At 33.8% G+C, this 24,927-nt stretch overlaps 1 protein-coding gene across 1 annotated transcript in view; it reads left to right on the top strand.

Annotated features, from left to right (window-relative positions):
• Positions 1-24,927, top strand: part of LOC111045964 (COBW domain-containing protein 1) — a 186,375-nt gene that overhangs the window by 113,334 nt on the left and 48,114 nt on the right. The window contains exon 6 of the mRNA XM_039421806.1: positions 5,687-5,736. Within this exon, the coding sequence (XP_039277740.1) occupies positions 5,687-5,736 (50 nt within the window). The remainder of the gene's footprint in view (positions 1-5,686; positions 5,737-24,927) is intronic.

Here is a 24,927-nt window from a genome sequence, read left to right as displayed (position 1 = left end):
AACTGGTGTGTGCCTAGCCTTATGCTTTGCAATGTATCTGTGAAGGTCAATCGCGGAGCCACCTAAACTGAAAGGTGAAAGTTAAACATCAACCTGACCGTTATGTTCGTACCCTTACAGTTTACAGTAGGTACTTCAAATAATGTTTTTGTCATAGTCATTCAATTTCAACTGTTTTACTTCCATGAAATCAAGCCGGTAAACAGCTGTTTGCAGAAAAGAAAACATGTGATTTTCAATACAGCATACTATACTGTAAAGAGATCATTTATGTTCTCTTTACAGTCGAGTATGTTAGGACTCTACTGAGTCCTAATAACATCTGAGTAATTAATATACCAACTCAAATAATATTGAAGAACTCATTTAAGGAGATTCAAGTTATAAGAACTCATCTGAAATCTTATAATTTAGGCCATTATTATTTTATTTGAGCATATACAGTAATAGACTGGCTTCTCCACACATCTGTGTAATGCGCAACATATAAACATTTAAACATTTAAACATTAAGAGAAATGCCAAACCGTCGACTTGAATCTTCTGTTATGAACTAGGCGCTACGGGCTAGGTCATGTTTATAGAATGCAGTAGCTCGAGCAGCAGCAGGTAATGGTTTCTGTTTCTCAGCAATATTATTCTTTCTCGGATAAGTATGACAAAAAATATTGTACGTAACTTGTACGGTAACGTATTTACCGCATTCGTATGATAATTCTGCCCTCAACTACGTTTCGGGCAGAAACAATCATACTTATGCGGTAAGTTATCGTTACCGGACTTGTTACGTAAAGTACTATCATGAACCAGGTCCCTTTTGTCGAATACTGCTATAGATAACTAGCTAGCATAAGCCTATTCACAAATTCCATTCTCAAGCTGGGTAGTGGTGTATCACAAATATCGCACATTTTAGAATCAAGCTGGGTAATAAAAGCCGAAAATGATGAGAGATGAAGGGACCCCCACAGGTTTAGGTGAACTCCCGGTAATTGAATTCGAAGCTTCCCGTTGGTTATAGTCAGATACTACATTTAAATTCAAAGAAATATCTATAAATGTGTGATACAGTAAATCTGATTTGAGACATTGATAGCCAAGAAGTGTTGAACCTCTTGCTGCATTATGTGACGCTGATGTTCTCATGCATAGAAGAGTTACCTAGTACAGGCATCACAGTGCAATAAACCCTTTAGTGATTATTTTTGTCCAACAGGAGTACTGAGCAATCATCATTTAGATGATCCGAGTGATTGCAATTCTCTTTTTTCCAGAAATCTGGAAAGTTTCATAAATATTGAAAATTATCAGCAATTGAAAATAAGAAATAAAATTGATGAAAATCATCATCCCCAATAATGAACATATGATATTTCACAGTTCAGTTCTCTAGGATAGATTTTCCCATTCTCGGGTTAATTAAATTATTGAGAATTATGAAAGATATTGATGAAATCCTTTTTCAATACATAAGACGAAATTTATAAAATTTAAATGCATTCAATTTTCAAAGTCAGGCATTTGCCCATAAGAGGAGCCTTCTTCACAATTAATATTGTATTCTGTAAACGAAGAAGAAATAAATCAATTTCAATTCTTCAATATTGTTACTTGTGATTGAAGTTTTTTTCAGTTATCCGGATTGATAGTGAATGAATTTAAATTAATGTTGTTGATGAATAAATGAATGTTGAAAAAATTACGATCCTCGAAATTTATACTTACTACAGTATATTGATATTATTAGATATTTTCTATTATTTATCTTTTCAATGATACACAAAACACAATTCATTAAAATGATTGGGGAAGTACCAACAGGTACAGCCCAAAACTGTTCCTTCCCTAAATTTTGATTTATACACTAGTCTAAAAAGTAGGTTATGTAGGTTCACTTTTGAATTATCTCACAATTAATTAGGAAAGACGTTAGAAAATACTTGGTGACTCCTATACGATAGATTTCATGTCAACACAAGGAAAGGAAATCCACTTCATTCATTATGTAAACTTGTAAACTAGAAATTTATAATTCGCCTTCAAGGAAGAGAATATAATAATATAAGTTTTTTTTCATCTCCGAAAGAAGCAATATAGAATGATGGTTTTTCAACACAAGTTTTTACGGATTTTGTTGTTGACTTTAGGATCTAATCACAACTAGTTTCAAATTTGTCAAATATTCATCCAGTTTTTACTCCTGTTGAACCATCCACTTATAAAAAGTAGAAACGCATTTGGGATGTCGAAATGAAACTTGATAATGACACCGAAAGAGGTCGTCATAGTCCTTCACAGTCGAAATTATGAGAATTTGGTTACATTTATAACAGCATATTGCTATTTATTGAGGTCAAGGTTGCCTAAGATTGAGGGTCGGCTACAATAAGCTGTAGAACCGGATGGGTCGGGACCCAACACCGCCACTAGGAGTCTGACCAACAGACACACGACCAGTGTCTACTTATCATCATAATTATTATCTCACAAATGATACAAACACGTGAATTCTGTTCGGAATTTGTGTAATGGAATTTGGTAATTTATTCCGTATACTCATTTACGTTTGTACGAGGTGGTAATAATGTGTACGAATGTGTTTGTCATTGAAGTTTCTTCAATTGAATGACGGTACTCCGGTATCACCAAGATAAAATATCTTGTTCGTACTAGCTGTATTCTTGTCTCTTCTTATCAGTGATCATCACCAACAACAGCAAACTCAAAAACAGATTTTTAGAAATAGTCTAAAATTTATAAGAAATCAACTTTGAATCACCTCTCTCTACGAAGAATTTATCTTTTCAAATTTCAATTTCTTTCATGATCCATTATCCGTGAACAGGTGAGGCTCAGTATAATGATTCAAATGAAATTGACCAATTACCTTACTATATACACTCACTTGAGGCTCAATGAAATATCACATAAATAAGATGAAATGATCTTATGTTCAAAAATATTTTCCATAAATTTATTCAATAACTTTGCTTCTTCAAATAAATAATATCTCCATTGAATTTCGTATTGATACTTTAATTTGGCAATTCACAGTTTTTTAGCTCTAAAAATTAGCCAGTCAAATTTAAAACAATTATTATGTTTTATTGTGTAATTGTAAACAATTGAAAAACAGTTCATGTAATCACATGCTTTGTATACTGTATTATTTTTTATAATACTATTTATTCATTTTTTTGTTTCAAGTAAAGGATTATATATGCATAAAAACACATCTTTTTGGTGTAATTTATCGTTGCCAACCTGTATCTCATACTGTACAACGGTTGACATTCTTTCAGTTCTGCTCTGTGAAATTTATTGATTAATTATTTATGTTGTAAATAATATTATGATACATCTATTGATAAGAAGTTCAATTGAAATTATTTTCCAATCTACGAATTGTGTCATCTAATTCAATTAAATATTTATAAAACATATCAATTGAGAAATAATAATAGTCTATTATTATAACATAACACTATTGTAATAAAGTCTTGTACAGTTTTAAAACTGTTAAGCTTTGTAGAATTTAAACTGAATAAGTTTCTTGTAGAATTTCAAAAGCAAAAATGAATTGGAATATAACACTGGAAAATGTCAATAATGTCGGAAACTGAGAGAACGTAACCTATTATTGCACTGATAGTTTCTGTTGTGTTCCAATAGGGAAGCTTGACTTTGTTGGTGGGAGCCAAACTTGTATTCGGAATAGATTTGTGTTGATGATGAGGGGGGGGGAGGGGCAGTAAGCGACTGCAGGGCCGCACTTACCTAAGTTTGAGTTTGCGGTGGTTAAGGAGGTGAGGGGGGGGCGGTGGATGTTTTGGGGTTTGTTGCGGCCCCCGGGGGTGGGCGGGGCCTGGTGAAGACGGAGGCGGCGGGATTTCCTCAATAACACAGCGTTGTCACAGAGGTTGGTCGGGCTGAGGTTATGTCTGGGGGCCAGAGTCAACATGTAAAGCTCATTTCGGATCTCGTCTAATGAAACTTGTGTCAGGCTTAGCAAAGAGTTGTCTTCAACTTGCAATTTCACATAGCTTTCTGTTTACTCTCTGTCGTCTGCCTTTGTTCTGCAGCCTCCGCCTCCGCGTCGCTGTGTTTGTCCTCGTGCATTGTCAATTTCCTTTTGCCTTGATCTCTCTCGCATACAGTATTTACTTTGCCGCCCGTTCTTCTTGTTTAATAACGTCGAGATTCGCTGCTCTTCTTGCCAGTATCACTATTTTCGTTTCAGCATGTCGCGTCGCGCTGCGGCCGACAGCGTTGCTCAACACTGGCCAGGATTCCTCCCCCTCCTTCCACCTCCTCTCCTTCTACCTCAATGAACGTTTATCCATCGCTTTTGACTCACACACACATGCACATACACCAAGTTGACCAGCTATATCTCGAATAGTTATAGTGCAGTAAGAAGGGACACAAGTTGCTGCTCAACTCCTTGAATACATGTTGCTCCTGACAACGATATTTTCCTATCATAGTCTCTCAAATTATAGTTTAAATTTCTCGTACATTTTATTTCGTTGACTTATTGGAAAATCATTTCAATGCTAATCGAAGAGACTTAAGATATTCTTAAAAAAACCACTTGTCAAAAAGTGGATTTTTTGCCAAAAAATTGAGTCTCTTCAATTATGAAAAAGTTCCACAACAACAATATTCACTCTACAATGTTAATCATCTACAAATTTATTTTTATCCTCTGGTTTTTCACATATTTACAAATCAATTTCCTTGCTACTCTGTTATTTTACCCTCTTCACATATTCTTGGAAATTCAATATTGACAGATTTCATTTGGATGAATAATTTCATAATCAGTGATTTAGATTCAAATGTAAATAAAATTATTTATTGAATAAGTTCATTCATTTCCTGGAATAAACTGCCAAGTATGGAATTTAAGTGAATATTCAATAATTGTTGTTCAAGAATTATAATTGTGAAATATTTTCAAAAAGATTTCATAAGTTGTGTATATCCAATTTCCCCATGCTCAGAACCCAGAAATATTATTTTTCAAACATCAGTTTCTTTTTCCCAAGATACAGTACATCATTTTAGATGTTACAGGGCTTCCTTATGATAAGCGTCTGTTAAATTCAAAATACATGAACTGATACATGAATAGAAGTTAATGTAGTTTTTTGGAAGATGGAATGCTCCATAATAATGTCTTATTATTAGCTTGAAAAAACATTCGAAGTTTCTTGCCAGTGGAGTTTCATTGGAGGTGATTTCAAGGCAGGGCGGCTCGTTCTTCCTCTTCGCATGAAAGAACATTTTCAGTTAGGTTCCAGTCTGTACGGATTTGTGAAAAAAAAATAAAAAAACATTCCGAACGTTTATTCGTTGTTATGTGTTGTAAATTGATTACCACTTGTAACTCCTAAGCAGTTGATTTTCGAAGTGTTTGGTGGTATTAGTGAAATCAAATTGATATCCACACCTTTGCATGTCATGACTGTTATAATTCTATCCTAATGATACATCTCAGCTCTATAACCAGTCAATTATTTTGTCAAAAGTAGAATTGAAATGTTAAAAATAAGCACTCTAATCATCTCCATCAAGAGCATTTTTACAATGGATTACTGAATACGAAGTGTTAGCTTTAATAAGCTTGATTAGTGAAAACAGGTAATTACATAAATCTAACATACTGATTTGCTTTTTACAGCAACTCTTGGAGGAAAAAACTGAGGATGGCCTTGTAAATGCTTGCATAAGGTGCGTAATTTACTTTATTGTTCTTAGATTTGGATGTTATCACATCATTATTGTGTGAAATAATCACTTTCTTCCAACTTTTGTTCTCTTGTTTCGATAATTTGTAAATATGAATGGTATTGCAGATGGATAGAAGTGATAATGTACTCTTGTTGACCTCTCCACAGAATAATAATGTATATATATCAAAAACTGAAAAACATTTTCAAATTTATTAGCCGATTTAAAGACGTTCAAAATATTAGACTCAAGTGCATCAATTATTTTGTATTAATGGCAATATTGATTGCCGTACATTGAAATCGGACATTCGATATTCTCGTCCTCTATTAGGCTATTATTTATCAAACTGAATGAGATAAAAACACACATATGTTGTCAAATTCTACACAGTTTTATTTGGTATCAAGCTGACAACTCGTGATGTTGTGACAAAATATGTGTGTTTTTGTCTCAACCGTTTTTAGAACGGTTCTAGAACGTTGACAGTGACTCAGTCGAATTTATCAAACTATTTATCACAGGCTTGAAGTATCACTGTGAGAACTTGGAAATGAGGTCATCTAATAATTTCATCCATAATTAACGATAATGATTGTATATTTCAATATTTGGCATGAGAGTTCTCTATTATTGTTAATCATATTGAAGAGGATGATAGGAATGGACTAGAATTAGCATTACTCAGGATTCGGCAGGATAAGAAGAGTGAGTGAGAAGAAATCTGGTTCCAGCTTTGTCCTTGATTATGGGTATAATAGATACGGATATTATTGTTCCTATTCAACATTTAAAAATCCGACCACTTTGAATAGTGAATTACAGCTTGTAACATATTAAATCTGGGTAGATAAAAAGCCCTAACAGAAATAGTAATAGGTCTAAAAATAAAGTAATTGGCTAATATCGCCAAGCAGATAATAACCAAGATTAGATAGCATCAGCTTGTTCTGGCTAAATGGTACAAGAACCTAAAAAGGATTTGAAGGAAGTTTATTGCTCATAAATAGATTATTATATAAAATATTTGAAGATTGAGGTTATGTAGATGTATTCACGGATCGGTGACCTAGAGATCGATCAAACCGAAGAACGTAGAATCTGACCAAAACCCCTTGGCAGAGCTTTATTGCAATCGGATGGTGTACAATGTGAAAAAACACCTGTCCACGTGGCTAATTATTAGGTAGCATGGAATTAATATTAATGTATAGAATATTAACTAGCATGCAAAGAGCATAAATAAAAAACCAAATAAAAATAATTTAATGTATTCAGGAAATAAGAGTTACCAGGCGCATGAATACCGAATAAAATTTGCATGCACCAATAGTAAAACGGCAGTTAATAGGCGGCAACTGTAGGCCAATTCAAAAATATTTATATATATTTATATAAATGTACTAGATTTGTGTTAAAAATTTGTGTAATCTATGTTATCGATATGGCTCGAATGCAAAGAAATTATTAATCATATAATCTAAGCAATATTTTGGTATTTTTGTAAGATCTATTTGAACTTAATGGCGGAGGATTAAGATATTTAAATTTTATGCTAATTTGAAAGTCGGAAAGAGGATCTGTAAAACTTGAAAAAGAAGAACCAGGACTCGCCAGCCAGATGCCACCATAAGAGGACCCCAAATATTTTAGAGCGAAGTACCTTATTAATAATTTTGTAAAAATTAAAGTTAAAGTAAATTATTAATTTCTTAAAAGACTTCGTGATGCTATTGTGAAGCAGAAGTCATTTTCATTTTTGAATTAAATTTATAACCCCTTGGAGGAGACGATTCCGGCTACCATATTCCCGGACCACATGGAGTTGGATCGACATCGGCGGCTTACAAGAAGATTTTCGACACGTGAGTGATTAAAATTTGAATTTAGTGATGGGCGCCCTAGTGCTTCGAATTAATCTGATGATCAAAGCTAGCTCGCCGAAAGGGTTATTATAAATTGAGAAATTAATAAGAGTAATACTTGCGCAAGTAAAAATTAGTATTAAAGGTATTTATTGAAAGAAAAATATATAGATCAATATTTTAGAAATTTCTATTTAATCAAAGAAGTACGAAATCTAGGCTATCAAACGTATGCATACAATATTTAATTTTTTGCAATACAATTTGCGATAATTTATCAGAGTTCTAATTCACTAGATGAATGGCTCTACCTATTCCGTCAGGTGCCGAATCTTGCACCCTGAGATGAAAATATATATTCGATACAAAGAAATCTACTAAGTACTAGAGATTTTAATATATATATATATTGGATTATTAGTGGCTAATTTATCAAGCTGATCTTAGAGCACATATTTTTGATTGAATTATCCAAGTCGACAAGTATTAGCAAGTGCATGTCGCAGCTACATGCAAAGAATGCATATGATTTTAAGATAAAGGCACATGGTAATGTTTCGTGCCATTAATCTAGAATATAAAGTTTAGCCTGTGATATTTTGCTGATATAAAATATTGTTCTATTTTTTATATTATATTTTTTATCGCTCTATATATATTTTTTGCCTCGATGATCTTTGCATTATTTGTGTAATATATGTGTGAAATTTTCATGGTGTGCAATTTATTTTTTATTCCTCATCTCTATAGTATAAGTATCATTTTTATATATATTTATTATTTATTGAATTACAAGAGTTATTGGAGAAGCCCATATCTAGGCCTATCAAGATTTTTTAAGACTGAATACTATTAGAAAACCACGACCTAATTATATCAAATCTCATGCTTTACCGACTGATGCCAAGCAGGAGGCTAATCGTTATTTTTATATAAAGAATAACGTGACACAAAGACATGTCACCCAACGTGATAGGCCACGGATACGGCACAAAGACATGTCGTACCAACGTGGGACTGACGATGAGAGCCAAGCCCATTGTATAATTATTTGAAATTAAGTCAATAACCATACAGAAAATTATAGATAACTTATACGAGTTGTGAGGAAAACTGGCGAAGGAAAATTTGTATTACTTTTTGGGGAATCAATAGCTTTAAATAAAGAGAAATTATATGTTTTAAAGAAAATTTTATATTATTAGTACTGTAAAAAATTACCTGTTTATAGAGAGAGATTATATTTTATAAGCCTAAACTGCTAGTCAGAAATCAATGAATAGTATTATTATATTATAAGAGCTTAAGTAATAAATAGGTTACCTGGCTTGTAATATCCATAGGCCTATCCTCATTTGTGTCCTTATTAATGCCTTGTTGGCCAAAACTTTCACTTTTTTAACAAACACTTGACACTTAATCCATTTTTAAAATATGAGTCTCTTTTCGTCCACGCAAAGTAAGGTAGCAGACACACTGCCGACGGCGATGGTAGCGGAGATCGACGCTGAGGGGGGCGCAATGGAGTCCAACGCCCAGATCTCTTCAATCACCGCCAAGAATCCTGTGAACAGTAATAAACCGTTAAATGTCTCCCAAGAAGCAATAAGGAGGGTTATAGTAGAGGGGATGATCAAGTCATTTTCTAATAGTTTAGAAAAAACAATGACCACAGTAATGAAGAACTTAAAGGCGGAAATGAAGGAAATGCGGGAATCACTGAAGGATACATCGGTAAGAATGGGTAAGGAGACTGCGGAAAGAATAGATAACCTACCAGCACAAAACACTTCACAAATTCATGAAATAGCTACAACAGGAACAATAGTCAACTTATTTCCATAAATAAACAACAGAATAGTAAATCTACACAAATAGCTCACCTAAATTCTGATATAAATCAAAACAAAGTACAACTTAATTCATTGGAGACAGCCGTTGGAGAACAGCAATTATTTTCATCTGAATTAAATGCCGAAGTAGTAGATAATGAAACAGAAGCTTCTAGTCATTGGAAACAGGCCCAAGAGAAGTTGGTACAACTTGAAAGTCAAATACATCAATTTCCGCACGAGAATATAGAGCCTATTCCCATAGCAACGTTTGATTCACTACACAGTTTCAATGAATTAGGCCGTTTTGACAATACAGACCGCTATCTCCAACCTAAAGAATTTATAGATCAGATAAAACTAGTTCAATCATTAACACCCACCTCTTGGAATTTTTGGCGTCTCCGTTTGACTAATTTATTGATTGGCGAACCCCTAATGTTTTTTCGGAGTAGAGCCCATGAATTTACATCATTGGATGAGTTTGTCGCTGTCTTCCTGGAACAGTATTGGAGCAGAAGTAAACAGTTGGACGTGCTAGCGGACATCATATCATGCGATTTCAACCCTAACTTAGACGGTGCATGTACCACTTTCGTCACTGCCCTACAGTTTAAAAATTCTCAATTGAGCGAGCCCATTAATGAATCGGCATTAGCAAGTATTATTTTAAAGAAGCTACCGTATCAAGTTAGAATGGCACTCGCCACACAACCCATTACTGATTGTAAGCAGCTGATTAATCATTTATATGGCATACAGTCTGCAATGGCAATATCAACCCACCGCTCAGACCAGAGATACGCATCAAATCAGCATAATTCAAAATTTAATCCGCATAACAGCCAAAATTATGAACCGGTATCATATGATCGCTACCGATCTGCTCCTCAATTTGAACGCCGCTATGAGCACAGGCAAAATGGTAACTGGAATAATGAAAAATTTCAAAATCGCACAACCAACCACTATGCCCAGCAGAGCAATCGTAAGAATCACTATGATGGCCGTGATCGATTAAACTCACATAATAATCACACACAAAACAATTACAACAGAAATTACAAACCACCACCTCTTCAAATAAATTCAAACTACACATTAGCGCATGCAACAGGATTGAATCAACAAAAAACCCGGAACCCAGCACCCAACGACCCGCCACCAGATATACAGAAAACTACAGCTAATAAACCAGGACTATATGATACCCCCGATATAACAAGCACAAGCTCAAATGAAACAAACCAAGAAAAGCAGGATATTTCAACGTCATACACCACATTCAGAATTGATTTACCGGAGACTTTGTTACAAGAAACACAAGATAACCCACCACCAGACACACAGGATCCCATACAAGACAGCCTATCACAAAAAACCGCCGCCCAACATGCAATTAAAGCCAGCCGCAAGCATCAGCCTCTATTAAGTTTCCTGTTCCCCACCGAAGAGCAACCTGCCACCGAAGAATCACTGCTAAAAATAAACAGTTGCCAGGAGGAGACCGTCACCATACTATCCGCTTTGAACGTCTCACTCGCGCATCAAGAGACCGCCACCGCACCCGCGCATCATTTGACCCCACAGCAGACCAAGGACCCGGACCAAGAGGACGACACCAGAGAGGACGGCATGCAGGAGAAAAGAGGCATGCATCATAAGGCCCGGAGACGGAGGCGCCCGAGGACACCCGACCGGCATCAGGACGAGGAGGATGGACTACATGACCGAAAAAAGAACATGCATCGCAAGGCCCGGAGGCGGAAGAAGCGACGAAGGAGGAACCGCGCGCGCCGACGGAGGCCGCATGCACGGTTCAAACGCCCGAAGAGGATACCGGACCGGGACCAGGTTGGAGAACAGACCACCGACGTCATGCATCCGCGGCACATACGTTTCAAGAGGGCAAACCAGCTATGTGACCGGAAGAATAGGCCAAAGGAATATGATAAAAACGGAGCTGCTTACGAAACTACTATGGATTCATGCGTGGAGGATAATTATAAAGTGGACTACTTATTGAGGTTAATTAAGGATAAACAGTATTTGAGAAGAATGGAAGCAATAAAAAGTAATATAAAGAAAATGGAAGTACCTGACTATTATATGATGAGAGATAATACTATTAAAGAGATGATAAATGTTTTGTTATGGTGTTTAATATTTGTTATGATGGCTGTGATAATATTGAAAAGTGATGCTATAATTAAGACCGTGTTATTGTTGAAAGAATTTATTAGTGTTGATTGGAAGTGTTATATTATTGAATTGTTTATTATGATGATGAAGCCTAATAATGAATTTAAGTGGGTAGTATTGAAAGAAAATAAATGGAAGACTTTGGATCAATTAAAAGAAACAATTATTAAAGGAACAAGGAGTTATTTGAAGAAAGAGTACACCAGATACAAGGGCTTTAAATTCATGAAGATAAATTATCAATTAGGACAGCCTCACCAACGAATAGCAGATAACCCAACCAGCCTACAGCAGTATAGCTACAAGCCGAAAGCCAAAAGATACGGGAAATCCACAACAATTCTACATGAAATATCATAGAATTTGAAATAAATATGATAAGAAATCAAGGAAAACATTATTATCAAACCGATTACTAACCTTCCTTAATAAATTTAATCTTGGCATAGGACCGCGTGGCAACAATCCAATGTTTTAATTCCTTCCAGCCGTTAGAAGCCTGCAATAAGAAAAAGAATAATTTTTAAATATGTAATTAAATTATATACATCAGATAAAAAAGGACACAAGCGGGGATAGTAAAATTAAAATTTGTTAATTACCTTTTTAAGAGAAAAAATTGAGCAGTTAGGTTAGTTATGAAAGTCGACAGCAAATTCTGATGTAACATGTAGCACTATGAAATGTAGAACAGCGACCAGCTGACCAAAGCCACCCAAATCAAATGAATGTGACGTCTGTTGAACATATGTTTATAAAAAGAAATACTGTACCCAAAAAGTTATTTATTATTGTTATTTATTATATTTATTAATGTCGATATATTTATTTATATGTTTTTATATTTATTACTTTTAATTATGCCACGTTTGTTACCTGAAAAGACTTAAAGTGAATACCAGCTACCAAAACCAAAGAACCATTAGCAAAAGAAAGTATTGTACCTGATGTATAGAAAATTATTTATATTAAGACCTAAGAAATACTATAAGATATAAGCCCAGAAGTTTATGAATCGAAATTATTGTCTAAAAGGAATCATTTATGAGAATTATGAAATGTGTGTAGTTAAGTTGGCGGCCCTGCAAGCGGCGAATTTAAAAATTACTATGTTTTAAGTGTTGTCAGGAGGAGTACGTTTAGAAGTTTATATTTATGATATTTTATGTGTGTTGAGGAGGAGAATTTGTTATTGTATTTGATAAAGGTATAAAGGAGATGCAGCAAATATGTCTGCGATCTGTGATAGAAGTATGAGAGTATAATTTATAAATAAAGTATAGTGTATATCGATGTATTGAAGGGTGGGTTTTCATTAAAAACATTGTGATTCTCAAATATTTTGAATTCAAACCCAGGGGCGCGTGTAACATATTAAATCTGGGTAGATAAAAAGCCCTAACAGAAATAGTAATAGGTCTAAAAATAAAGTAATTGGCTAATATCGCCAAGCAGATAATAACCAAGATTAGATAGCATCAGCTTGTTCTGGCTAAATGGTACAAGAACCTAAAAAGGATTTGAAGGAAGTTTATTGCTCATAAATAGATTATTATATAAAATATTTGAAGATTGAGGTTATGTAGATGTATTCACGGATCGGTGACCTAGAGATCGATCAAACCGAAGAACGTAGAATCTGACCAAAACCCCTTGGCAGAGCTTTATTGCAATCGGATGGTGTACAATGTGAAAAAACACCCGTCCACGTGGCTAATTATTAGGTAGCATGGAATTAATATTAATGTATAGAATATTAACTAGCATGCAAAGAGCATAAATAAAAAACCAAATAAAAATAATTTAATGTATTCAGGAAATAAGAGTTACCAGGCGCATGAATACCGAATAAAATTTGCATGCACCAATAGTAAAACGGCAGTTAATAGGCGGCAACTGTAGGCCAATTCAAAAATATTATATATATTTATATAAATGTACTAGATTTGTGTTAAAAATTTGTGTAATCTATGTTATCGATATGGCTCGAATGCAAAGAAATTATTAATCATATAATCTAAGCAATATTTTGGTATTTTTTGTAAGATCTATTTGAACTTAATGGCGGAGGATTAAGATATTTAAATTTTATGCTAATTTGAAAGTCGGAAAGAGGATCTGTAAAACTTGAAAAAGAAGAACCAGGACTCGCCAGCCAGATGCCACCATAAGAGGACCCCAAATATTTTAGAGCGAAGTACCTTATTAATAATTTTGTAAAAATTAAAGTTAAAGTAAATTATTAAATTTCTTAAAAGACTTCGTGATGCTATTGTGAAGCAGAAGTCATTTTCATTTTTGAATTAAATTTATAACCCCTTGGAGGAGACGATTCCGGCTACCATATTCCCGGACCACATGGAGTTGGATCGACATCGGCGGCTTACAAGAAGATTTTCGACACGTGAGTGATTAAATTTGAATTTAGTGATGGGCGCCCTAGTGCTTCGAATTAATCTGATGATCAAAGCTAGCTCGCCGAAAGGGTTATTATAAATTGAGAAATTAATAAGAGTAATACTTGCGCAAGTAAAAATTAGTATTAAAGGTATTTAATTGAAAGAAAAATATATAGATCAATATTTTTAGAAATTTCTATTTAATCAAAGAAGTACGAAATCTAGGCTATCAAACGTATGCATACAATATTTAATTTTTTGCAATACAATTTGCGATAATTTATCATAGTTCTAATTCACTAGATGAATGGCTCTACCTATTCCGTCAGGTGCCGAATCTTGCACCCTGAGATGAAAATATATATTCGATACAAAGAAATCTACTAAGTACTAGAGATTTTAATATATATATATATTTGGATTATTAGTGGCTAATTTATCAAGCTGATCTTAGAGCACATATTTTTTGATTGAATTATCCAAGTCGACAAGTATTAGCAAGTGCATGTCGCAGCTACATGCAAAGGAATGCATATGATTTTAAGATAAAGGCACATGGTAATGTTTCGTGCCATTAATCTAGAATATAAAGTTTAGCCTGTGATATTTTGCTGATATAAAATTATTGTTCTATTTTTTATATTATATTTTTTATCGCTCTATATATATATTTTTTGCCTCGATTGATCTTTGCATTATTTGTGTAATATATGTGTGAAATTTTCATGGTGTGCAATTATTTTTATTCCTCATCTCTATAGTATAAGTATCATTTTTATATATATTTATTATTTATTGAATTACAAGAGTTATTGGAGAAGCCCATATCTAGGCCTATCAAGATTTTTTAAGACTGAATACTATTAGAAAACCACGACCTAATTATATCAAATCTCATGCTTTACCGACTGATGCCAAGCAGGAGGCTAATCGTTATTTTTATATAAAGAATAACGTGACAAGCTTTTTCAAAATGTTTCCTCAAAGTAAATTTTATTTAGAATCTCCAGTATTGTATGGGATAAAACCGGTCGAGTTATATGTAGTGTTGATCTCAATTAAACGACATTTTCAGGTCAATGTTGAAAGATGGGTCTCGTGTGACGTCAATATTCATAATGAGTAAAGTAAATGAATACATTAGAGTAGATAGAACTACCTGAAATTGACAAATTAATTAATTTTTTGATTTAAATGTGCTAGTTATCCTTGGGAGATCTCAAATCACTTCAAAAGATTAGAATATACTATTCTAGTAAATCTATCTTTATCTAAATCAATTTGAACCTACGGCTCTTGATAAACTTCTTGGATGAAAAGTGACACGCATTTGCTTTCAATCCATTTAAAAAAAGTGAACTCTAATAATATAAGACTGGCTATTGAAGAGTAATGAAAATAATTTCTGAGTCAATCAAAATATTATTCAAATCTATAGAAGCAGCACTTCAATATTAGAAGATAAGTAATTGGTATGATATTTTAAAATATTAAGGCATGACAATCATATTTCCCACATTCACAATAATAATGAAAATCAACGAATTGAACCATCATTCATCTATCAAAATGGAAAATAGTCTGTAAACTGGTTTACAAAAATATAAGAACATATCAAAGATGTGATATCAAATATGAGGACCATTAAATGATATTGAAGTGATAAGTTATTGCTGTACTCGTATGACCGAGGCAGTGGTCATGGGATTCCATGGGGACATCTCATCTCAGTTTATTGCTGCAAAATATTATCCCGTCCCGATTTAGCGAAAGAATCGCCATTGAAGAGATGATAAAAATGATTTATAAACGGCAATAAAAATAGATAATGGTTCTAGGTATTGCTGGGTTAACACTTTTCAGTCTCTTATCTTCGGAATTTGTTATTACGGTCGAACCGTCCTCGTATGAGGTTTTCGTGGGAAAGGTTTTTCTTTACATGATAAATTGAGTAGTTTTGGATTCTTAAGAGGTGATTCTCCGTCGTAATTTAGGGGTTTTCATTAAGGATTTCTCAACGTTGACAGTTGATTGAGTATCAAATTAGTTCTCATCTATTCAGTATGTCATGTGAAATTACCATATCACAATGCAACTTCATAATTATTGTAATTTTAAAAAATATACAGGCTTGTTCACTTTGGAGAAAAATAATTCTAGCGGTGAAAAGTAGAACTATCTCATGACATAATAGGATGTGGGAGTGGCTAAGCTTGTGTAAACCACGCCCAAAATTCTACGAAGACTCTCATTGGACTCTGACTTGCATTCCCAAGTTGCTTGCTTCCTATTGGTAGTGAGCTGTGAAGGTGGAATAGGGACTAATGAACACATTGATCAATCAGGCAGCTCCTTGGGTTTGGAGGCGTGAACTTCTCATCCAGCCGGCTAGCCTGATGATGCACATTCTACATATTATAATGCCTAAAGATGGAATTTGTTCTTGGTGCTTGTTTTGTAAATTGATATTTTTTTGGAAAAAAAATCCATTTCCATAATATAACTAGTCATAATTGATTTATTTGTGCGCATTGAAATGGATAAATCTTGTTGAAAAGTGTTAGATTTCAGAGTACTCGTATTCTTCATCTTTGATCAATTCTCTTATCTGTTTAATAAAAATACTAAGAAATTGTAAAAAACCACAGATTTATTGATAGTTAGAAAGACCGGCTCCGGTTGTTACACCATTGTCGATCTGTGATAAACTGAGTTTAGAGATTGATAATGGCGTAACAACCGAAACCGGTCTTTCTAACTATCAATAAATCTGTGGTTTTAGACAATTTCTTAGTATGTTTATTTGATATGAATATTTGATTAAATTACCACAATATCAACTTCTCAATTACACTAAAAGTCTCTTATTTTTTGTATTTAAATGCACTTGATTGCTGAATGTTCGATAGATTAGAACAGAAAGAATAACATACTATTATAAATAGATTAGATGCATCAGAATACAGATCAATCCTGCCATTTCGACTATCACCATTGCAATAACATTTTAGAAAATTTATCAATCTTAGAAAGCTATGGATTTCCCAAAGCATATGAAAGGAAGCAATATTGGAACAATAATATTAATAACGCCCCGACATTTTTGAAGAGAAACGCAAACAAAGAACATGTGTTACATCCCCCCCCACTACCACCAGTTCGTCTTCGAATCTTAGCAATAAAGCATAATGCATCCCTTGCTTGGTCAAATATTGCTAGACATCTTGACATTCTCACATGGAACAGACTCGAAGGAATTTTGGAGAGAAACGGAAAACTGTTATTGACTTTATGAAGTAAAGAAAAGTTCCTTTGCAATGTTAAACTTTGTCATCAGATAGCAGATATTCTGCGCCGATTCCACATGGATAACTTTGTCGGAGCAGTGCTTTCCATCCAGTTTCTTTTATCTTCTTACTGTAATATTATATTATCAACCTTTCGGAAATCTGAGAAAACGTTGTCTACTCTCCACTTGGATTATATTCTGAGAGATCATATAACTTTGCATTTATTGTTTGTATAATCTTGAGTTTGTGAATCTTCGAATAGTAGTCGCTCACGTGGCATCCGCTGCTGTTGAAGCATTACTTTCCTTTCATGAATAATTTGTCTCTCATTTCTTCATCGGCAGTTTTGAATTAGTTGATGAAGTGCAATATTTTTGCTATGCCTCTTTGATAGATTCGTGAGAATCCTGCGATAACGAGCAGTATATTACTGTATAATATTTGAATTTCTTGTTTCTTCTATTCTTTGATACACTCTACGAATAAATATGTAAATAAATTATGCTCTCATTAGACTGGACTTGACCATGTCTGATATGTCTGATAGATTGAATGAATGAATGAATGAATTTATTTTGCCAAAAACAAAATACAAAAAAGCTTTACAACAAAAAAATATAAGTATATGCTACTGCACTTAAACCAAGATACATACATTTATTTAATTAGATATAATAACGAAATGATATCCTTTATATCATAAATAATAGTTTTAAAATGAAGATTTAATTTATGTTCACATGCATAAGTACAGTAGGTGAGGCAAAAACACCGGCAAAAGGAAGATTCCTTGTGCGCCAGTGTGAGTCGTAAATCAGCTTAATCAGGGATTATATAAACTTGAATTTAGCGTATGAAGTGTTCAGTATTGAGATTCAGAATTGATTTATTGTGATGCTGCAACTATCAAAGTCAGGTACTAACTCTACGAATAAATATGTAAATAAATTATGCTCTCATTAGACTACACTTGACAATGTCTGATAGATTGAGATTCAGAATAATTGATTTATTGTGACGTTGCAACTATCAAAGTCAGGTATTATTATTATACAGATGGAAATAAATTGGAAGTTGCATTTGTTCAAATGCTAATTAATGAATTAATTATAAAACGAAAATCCTAATTAAATGCTGTAAATCACCCCGAAGACTTCTGCTACTGCAAATATTTACAACAGGGTAAACTGCTAGATACAAAAATACTACACAAATAATTTTTGTATAGTAGCGCTCATCGAATTTCCATCTAGCTGTTTACCCTGTTGTCAATATTTGCAGTAGCAGAAGTCTTCGGGATGATTTACAGCATTTAATTAGGATTTTTGTTAAATAATAATAATTATTATTATATCTATATAGTTTTTAGCTCTTAGTGCTCCGAACCACTGAGAAAACATGTTGTTAAGATCATAAAAACGTAATTTTCTTAAGATCATGAAAGAATTAGTGGTACTACCAACGAGCAGTTTTACGTCTGACAAGAAATATCCCTTCTCTCCGAGTAATAAACATGGAAAGATGTCCCATCTTTTCTGATACCGAAATGAGATGAGTGATAATTTCATTTAAGGCTGTGCAAAGGCTAAAAATAAAACTTTCTACTGGTGATATTTTTCAAAGTTTTTCGATTATCATCAAGCTATCAAAATGAAAAGGTTTTCTCCGGAAAAAATTTCCTTTCCAATAATTACTTTTTGAGATATGAGCGCCTAAAACTAAATATATAAATTTCTCCTTATCAGCTCCTTTCAGTTTTCCAGTTTCTCTAAAATATCATAAAGTTGGTTGTAATAGTGTGTCATGTAGCTGTGATGAGATAAATCAATCTGATACAATAAAATACTTGGGTTTGATTCTTGATTATAAATTAACTTGGGATTCCCACATAAAGAAAATAAAGATGTATTTCATGTTCTTGATAAGACGATTTTATCACTTGAAGCAGTTTTTCCCTAAACATTTTCTACGGATTATGTACTATGCATTTTTTCATTCTAAGCTTGTTTACGGAATTTCCTGTTGGGCATCCACTTTTGTTTCTCATTATAGAAGGCTTGTAGTGCTACAGAAGTCTGTAATAAGGATTATACAGGGAGTTAATAGGAGGTCACATACATTTCCAATTTTCAAAGCATTGAATATTCTACCACTGAGACACACTTATGTGCTGAAGGTTCTGTCTTTATTTTATCAATTAAGTGGTAACAGATCTGTTTCAGTATATAACAACGATGATGAAATTTCTGTTGTAACACGGCAAACTACTCAAATGATTGTTAGGCTTCCAAATCGAACTGTACCACGTTCCAGAGGTGTTTTCTTTTTCTTGCTCCGAAATTTTATAACTTACTACCACCTGATTTGAGAAGAATAAATACCCATAAACACTTCATGAATAAAACTAAGCTTTGGCTATGGCTTCAATCGCCAGTCGAGGTGGAAGGCTTCTTTAAGGTTTTAAGTTAATAAGTTTCAATATATATCCACAAATCAAGTCAACCTTGTATTGACTACTACATAGTCCATCAATTTATTCTGTGTGATACGTTTTTGTCTCGATGATGTCACTAATAACTGTCTTTCTGTTGAATTATACTACACTATGGAATTGATTGTTATTTTAATTATATTATTTCTCTGTAGATTGATAGGTATTATCGCTCTTTCTCTACAAATGGGTGTAATTTATAATGATACTAAAAATGTTTGTTTTGTATGTATGTGCGAGCTTGCACTCAATCATCTTCATTTCATCTTCATTACATCATACTTTTGTATGTAAAAGTGTAGAAAAATGTTATAATTTATGCGACGTGCAATATTTTTGTAAGCTTCTTTTATTCTATCTATTTATTTCATGTATTTTTCAATACCTGTTTGACATGGCCAGTTTGTAAAGTGTTTTGGCTTAATAAAATTGAATTTAAATTCTAAATCTCTCTTCTTCCCAACTCCTTTTCCTAGACCTACTAAATCTTAAACTATATCAATTTATAAAATAAATAATCTTACTTATAACACTTTGTATCTGACTGCTATTCGCGGACAAAAGTCCAGTAACATACTGTACTTTTTGTGAGTAGTATCTTGTTCACTTGTAACTTGTCGTGTTATACTTTTGTTAATATTTTGTATGTATTTCGAGTGAATAAATTTGAATTTGAATTTGAATTTGAATTAAAGTTTAAATTTTTGGGACAGAAAATTTCAAATTCGGTGAGATATAAATCCATGAGATTTAGAGGATGGATTCTTCATGGTATTGTTGATCTAGTAAAACAAAAATTTTCTAAAAATATCAATTTTTGAAAATTGTATTCAATTTACCAAAAATAACTCAACTAAAAGCTATTTTCAAATGTCCAAAGGATAAATAAACCTTCTACAGGTGACATTTTTGAAAGTTTTCTATTTGTATACAATCAAGCTATTAAAATTAAATAGTTTTCTCAGGAATTTTTTTTCTTCGATCGTGAATTTTTGACATATGAGCTCATAAAATTCAAATTTTTGGGACATGTTTTTAGCTTTTGCACAGCCTTAACTGATGCAGTCTTGTTAATGCTGTCTACAGACTTACGCTCCACGAACTCTCGCCATGCGCTTTCCATCTAGTCTGCTTGTGATATGCTGATTACATAATATGTAGTCTTCACATGAATATACAATCAGCTTTGCATTAGCGGAAAAGCTTATCAACGGTCTGTGTTCGTGGCGCGTAAGTTTGTACACAGCTCAATAAACGGTACAAAAATTGTACGTAAAAGATAAATTTAATGATCACGGAAACTGCTATGTACAGTTTCAACATAGAACTACACTGACATGTAAAACTGAACTCTCGATCTTGATTTGCTGCCCAAATCTTTAAGTTCAATAAAAACTCATCGGTTTTTCAAATTTAGCTCTTGTCTTACGGTTTACAACAAGCAACGGATCTCAACGGCATTTTTTTTTCTCCCAATCAAAACATTCATCCTATCAATACAGATAAGGTAGTGGTCGTTTGAATCAATGTCAAGTAGACTCTAATTTGATAGTTTACAGTTAACATCATATTCACAGTCGATGGAAACATGTAATTAACTTCCAAACAAGTTTATTTTAATCTAGGAAGCAGTCAATCAATTATTAGCTCCAGCTTCAGCAATTTCGTGTGAAAATTGAGGTAGATCAAGCGAGATTTCAATTTTCCTTGTTCTGTATTCTATCGAAACACGCATATTAATTCTTGCAAGAAATATTATTTGCGGCTATATTGGAATAGAATATTCTCTAATTTTTCAGCCGGTACCGGTCTGATATTTTAGACACAATTAAAATTATTATTCAACTAAATCATCAAGTAAGGCTTCATAAATTAGGCTCATGTATCGTTATCTATTTCTTTGAGTATGTGTAATGAATGCCAAAAATGTCAACTAGTCGTTAAGTTCTGACGAATTATTTATATGAGAAAATTTAATTCCTTACGAGGAATAAATCCTTTAGTATGTAAAATAATATATACATAAGATCATCTTTATAGTCAAGGAATAGACTATTTCCATTTCCATAACATAATCATGATTTCCAGAGCATAGTGGATCACTTTTTTGCTATTATAGAATTGATAATAGCAACTCCAATATTGATGTTTCATGCCATGCAGTATAGCCTCATAACTTCCATATTCATCTCTCAGAATACGAACAGAAGTTCATAACTTCCTAAGTAGCAATTAGTACCTTAGAGTTGAGATAGCATAAGATATCGTATGCTATCTTATTCTAATTTTTCTCTATGTTACTACCATAGACTAAAAACACGAAAAACATAATGAATTCAGAATTGCATTGGAAAATATCTTGTATCTCAGTAACTCGTGAAACTCCTTTTGATTTCAAATACTACTACTACTTATCATCATCAGTATTCTGCCCTTGGGCAGGCTCCTACATGATTCCTCCTTCTTAATTCCTCTCTGTAATTAATTTTTCACTTCCCTTGCCCTATTACCATAGGTAAGGAAAGTATTGCTTTCCGAAAAAAATCAAGGTACCCCAATTTCCAATCTATACGTTTCAAGGTCCCCTGAGTCCAAAAAAGTGGTTTTTGGGTATTGGTCTGTATGTGTGTGTGTGTGTGTATGAGTGTATGTGCGTCTGTGTACACGATATCTCATCTCCCAATTAACGGAATGACTTGAAATTTGGAACTTAAGGTCCTTACAATTTAAGGATCCGACACGAACAATTTCGATCAAATGCAATTCAAGATGGCGGATAATAAAATGGTGGAAATTTTATCAAAAACAGGGTTTTTCGCGATTTTCTCGAAAATGGCTCCAACGATTTTGATCAAATTCATACCTAAAATAGTCATTGATAAGCTATATCAACTGCCTTAAGTCCCATATCTGTAAAAATTTCAGGAGCTCCGCCCCATCTATACAAAGTTTGATTTTAGATTCCCAATTATCAGGCTTTAGATACAATTTAAACAAAAAATTCCAAGTGGAAAAGATTCAGCATGAAAATCTCTTCAATTAATGTTCAGTAACATTTTCACCTAAAATTGAAAATATGCTCGAAATTCGAGAAAATGTTATTATTTCAATTACAAAGTGTTGGCAACTGTTGAATCATTCACTATGAAGAGATAGCAAACTTCGAGTTTCTCCAGCCTTATTGTCCTGTCACCAGCTGGCTTGGATCTTTGAATAGTAAACTTGAGATGCGCGGGAACACTAGCGTCAGGTGATAAATTTTCATAACAGCAAGGAAAGTTGTGTGAGTGCGCCACACCAGATTTTTTGGTTTTTCTAATAGAGAGGGAAATAGAAGTGGTAAGATCATCTCATCACATTACACAGTTGTAAAAATGGAAAGGATCAAAAATTTAATCAAAATAGAATTTATTGCTAAATTCATATAAATAATTCACAAATACATGGAAAAGAAAATTCAGTTTCATACATTAGAAATTTACAAACAAAATCACAAAAGCTCTCATTGAAATTAAATAATAATCGAATATTATAATATTGGCGTTGCCAACAAAACATAGTTTGTGCGCTAGCAACGAGCATTCAGTAAGCTAAAAAAACTTAAATTCAGAAATTCACTCCAATTTGAGAAAAATAGAAATAAGTAACTGTATAAAACCAAAAAAATTAGCATACACTTTCAAAAAAAAGAAGAGAAAACATGATGAAGTGGTGGAATAATACAAGTGGTACCTAAGATAATCTTATTATTATCCCATCTTTTTTATCTCATCCCATTAACCACGCACAAGCAAAAATATCATGTGAGGTGGACATCATCCGCAATAAAAAAGATGGTTGGTAGTAGTACAAATATATTGGAATGAATAGTAGAAGAGTAGAATGATTAGTAAAAGCATGTAAATCAAAATAGAAGTACTGAAGTAGTAATAAGATGATTGGTAGAATGTAAAAGTGTTTGAATCTGTTATTATTTTGTTTATTATTACCAGTGTAATGTCTTGTCAGACCTGGCAATGTAAGATGTATTAAATAAATATCAAATATCTGTCCTGTGTTATTCTCTTCAGCATCAAGTATTTTCCCTTCTCCCTGACATCATCCACCATCTTCACTCTCCTCCGCCCCAGCAGAGGCGGTAACAACTACTTAAAAGGATAGTAACTCACTAGGAAAGTGAGTTAATTCCACCTAATAGAATAGGAAGCTTTATAACTTCCATAGATTCATCTTTCAGAATAGGAACAGAAGTTTTGTAACTGATCCCAGGGAAGTTGTATTGGAAAGTATCCACGGCACCCTTAACTTTTAACTCAGTAGCTCATGCAAGTCATTTTGATACCAAAACGGCAATCGATATTCTGCGTGGAAAATGCAGGGTATTGGAGTTAGATAAGCTGGTGGGATTTCGAAATGCGTGTAAGAAAACGTTTGAAGGCGTAACGGGCTTTCCTTGCCGATGTAGAACAATATTTTCGGTTTAATTTTAAGCAGTTTTGATGTGAAGAGAAGACGAAGCAAGCGGCTTAGAGGCGGTCGATGCTCGAGCACCGTCGACGGCTGTCTGATTGAGTCGCCGTTAACCAACTTATCCCGTCTCACGAGAGACATCTTTGTTTCTGCTGAGTTGCTGTGTTTCCGGCGAACAAATGATATGGTAACCGAGTTTAGCCAGAGCGGTCTCCGTAATCCTTTTACTGGCAAAAGACGGCGATTGACGTAATGCCATCCTCGGCGGTGATTCGATTTGGCAACTGCGCATGCGCTATCGCTCCGCTTCTCGTAAAACAATTACGCGTAATTCCATCAGAGCGTTGTCGACGTCGAGCCCCTTCTCCGCCCGCTCTCAATTTCCCTTCTCGGCTTCAAACAATTCTGTTTTTTCGGTAGACAAGCGCATAACACGATATCGCAGTCCGGCCAGTCAAGCGACCATTTTCCCTATTCAAAATAATTGCGCCTGTCGACTTGGTAATCGACGACAACAGCACCGCAGCGGGTGGCGGGAGGGGGTTTCACTCTCAACAACAGGGGTTTCGCAAGACAACAACTCCATCAATAACCATTTTCGGTGAAAAATTGAATTTGCTCATCGTTAAGATTACAAAACAC

This window comes from Nilaparvata lugens, chromosome 2 (assembly GCF_014356525.2).
Source record: "Nilaparvata lugens isolate BPH chromosome 2, ASM1435652v1, whole genome shotgun sequence".
In the NCBI taxonomy this organism is placed as follows: Eukaryota; Metazoa; Arthropoda; class Insecta; order Hemiptera; family Delphacidae; genus Nilaparvata; species Nilaparvata lugens.
Note: the sequence above shows the minus strand (reverse complement) of the source record. Positions and strands in the feature narration are given on the sequence as shown.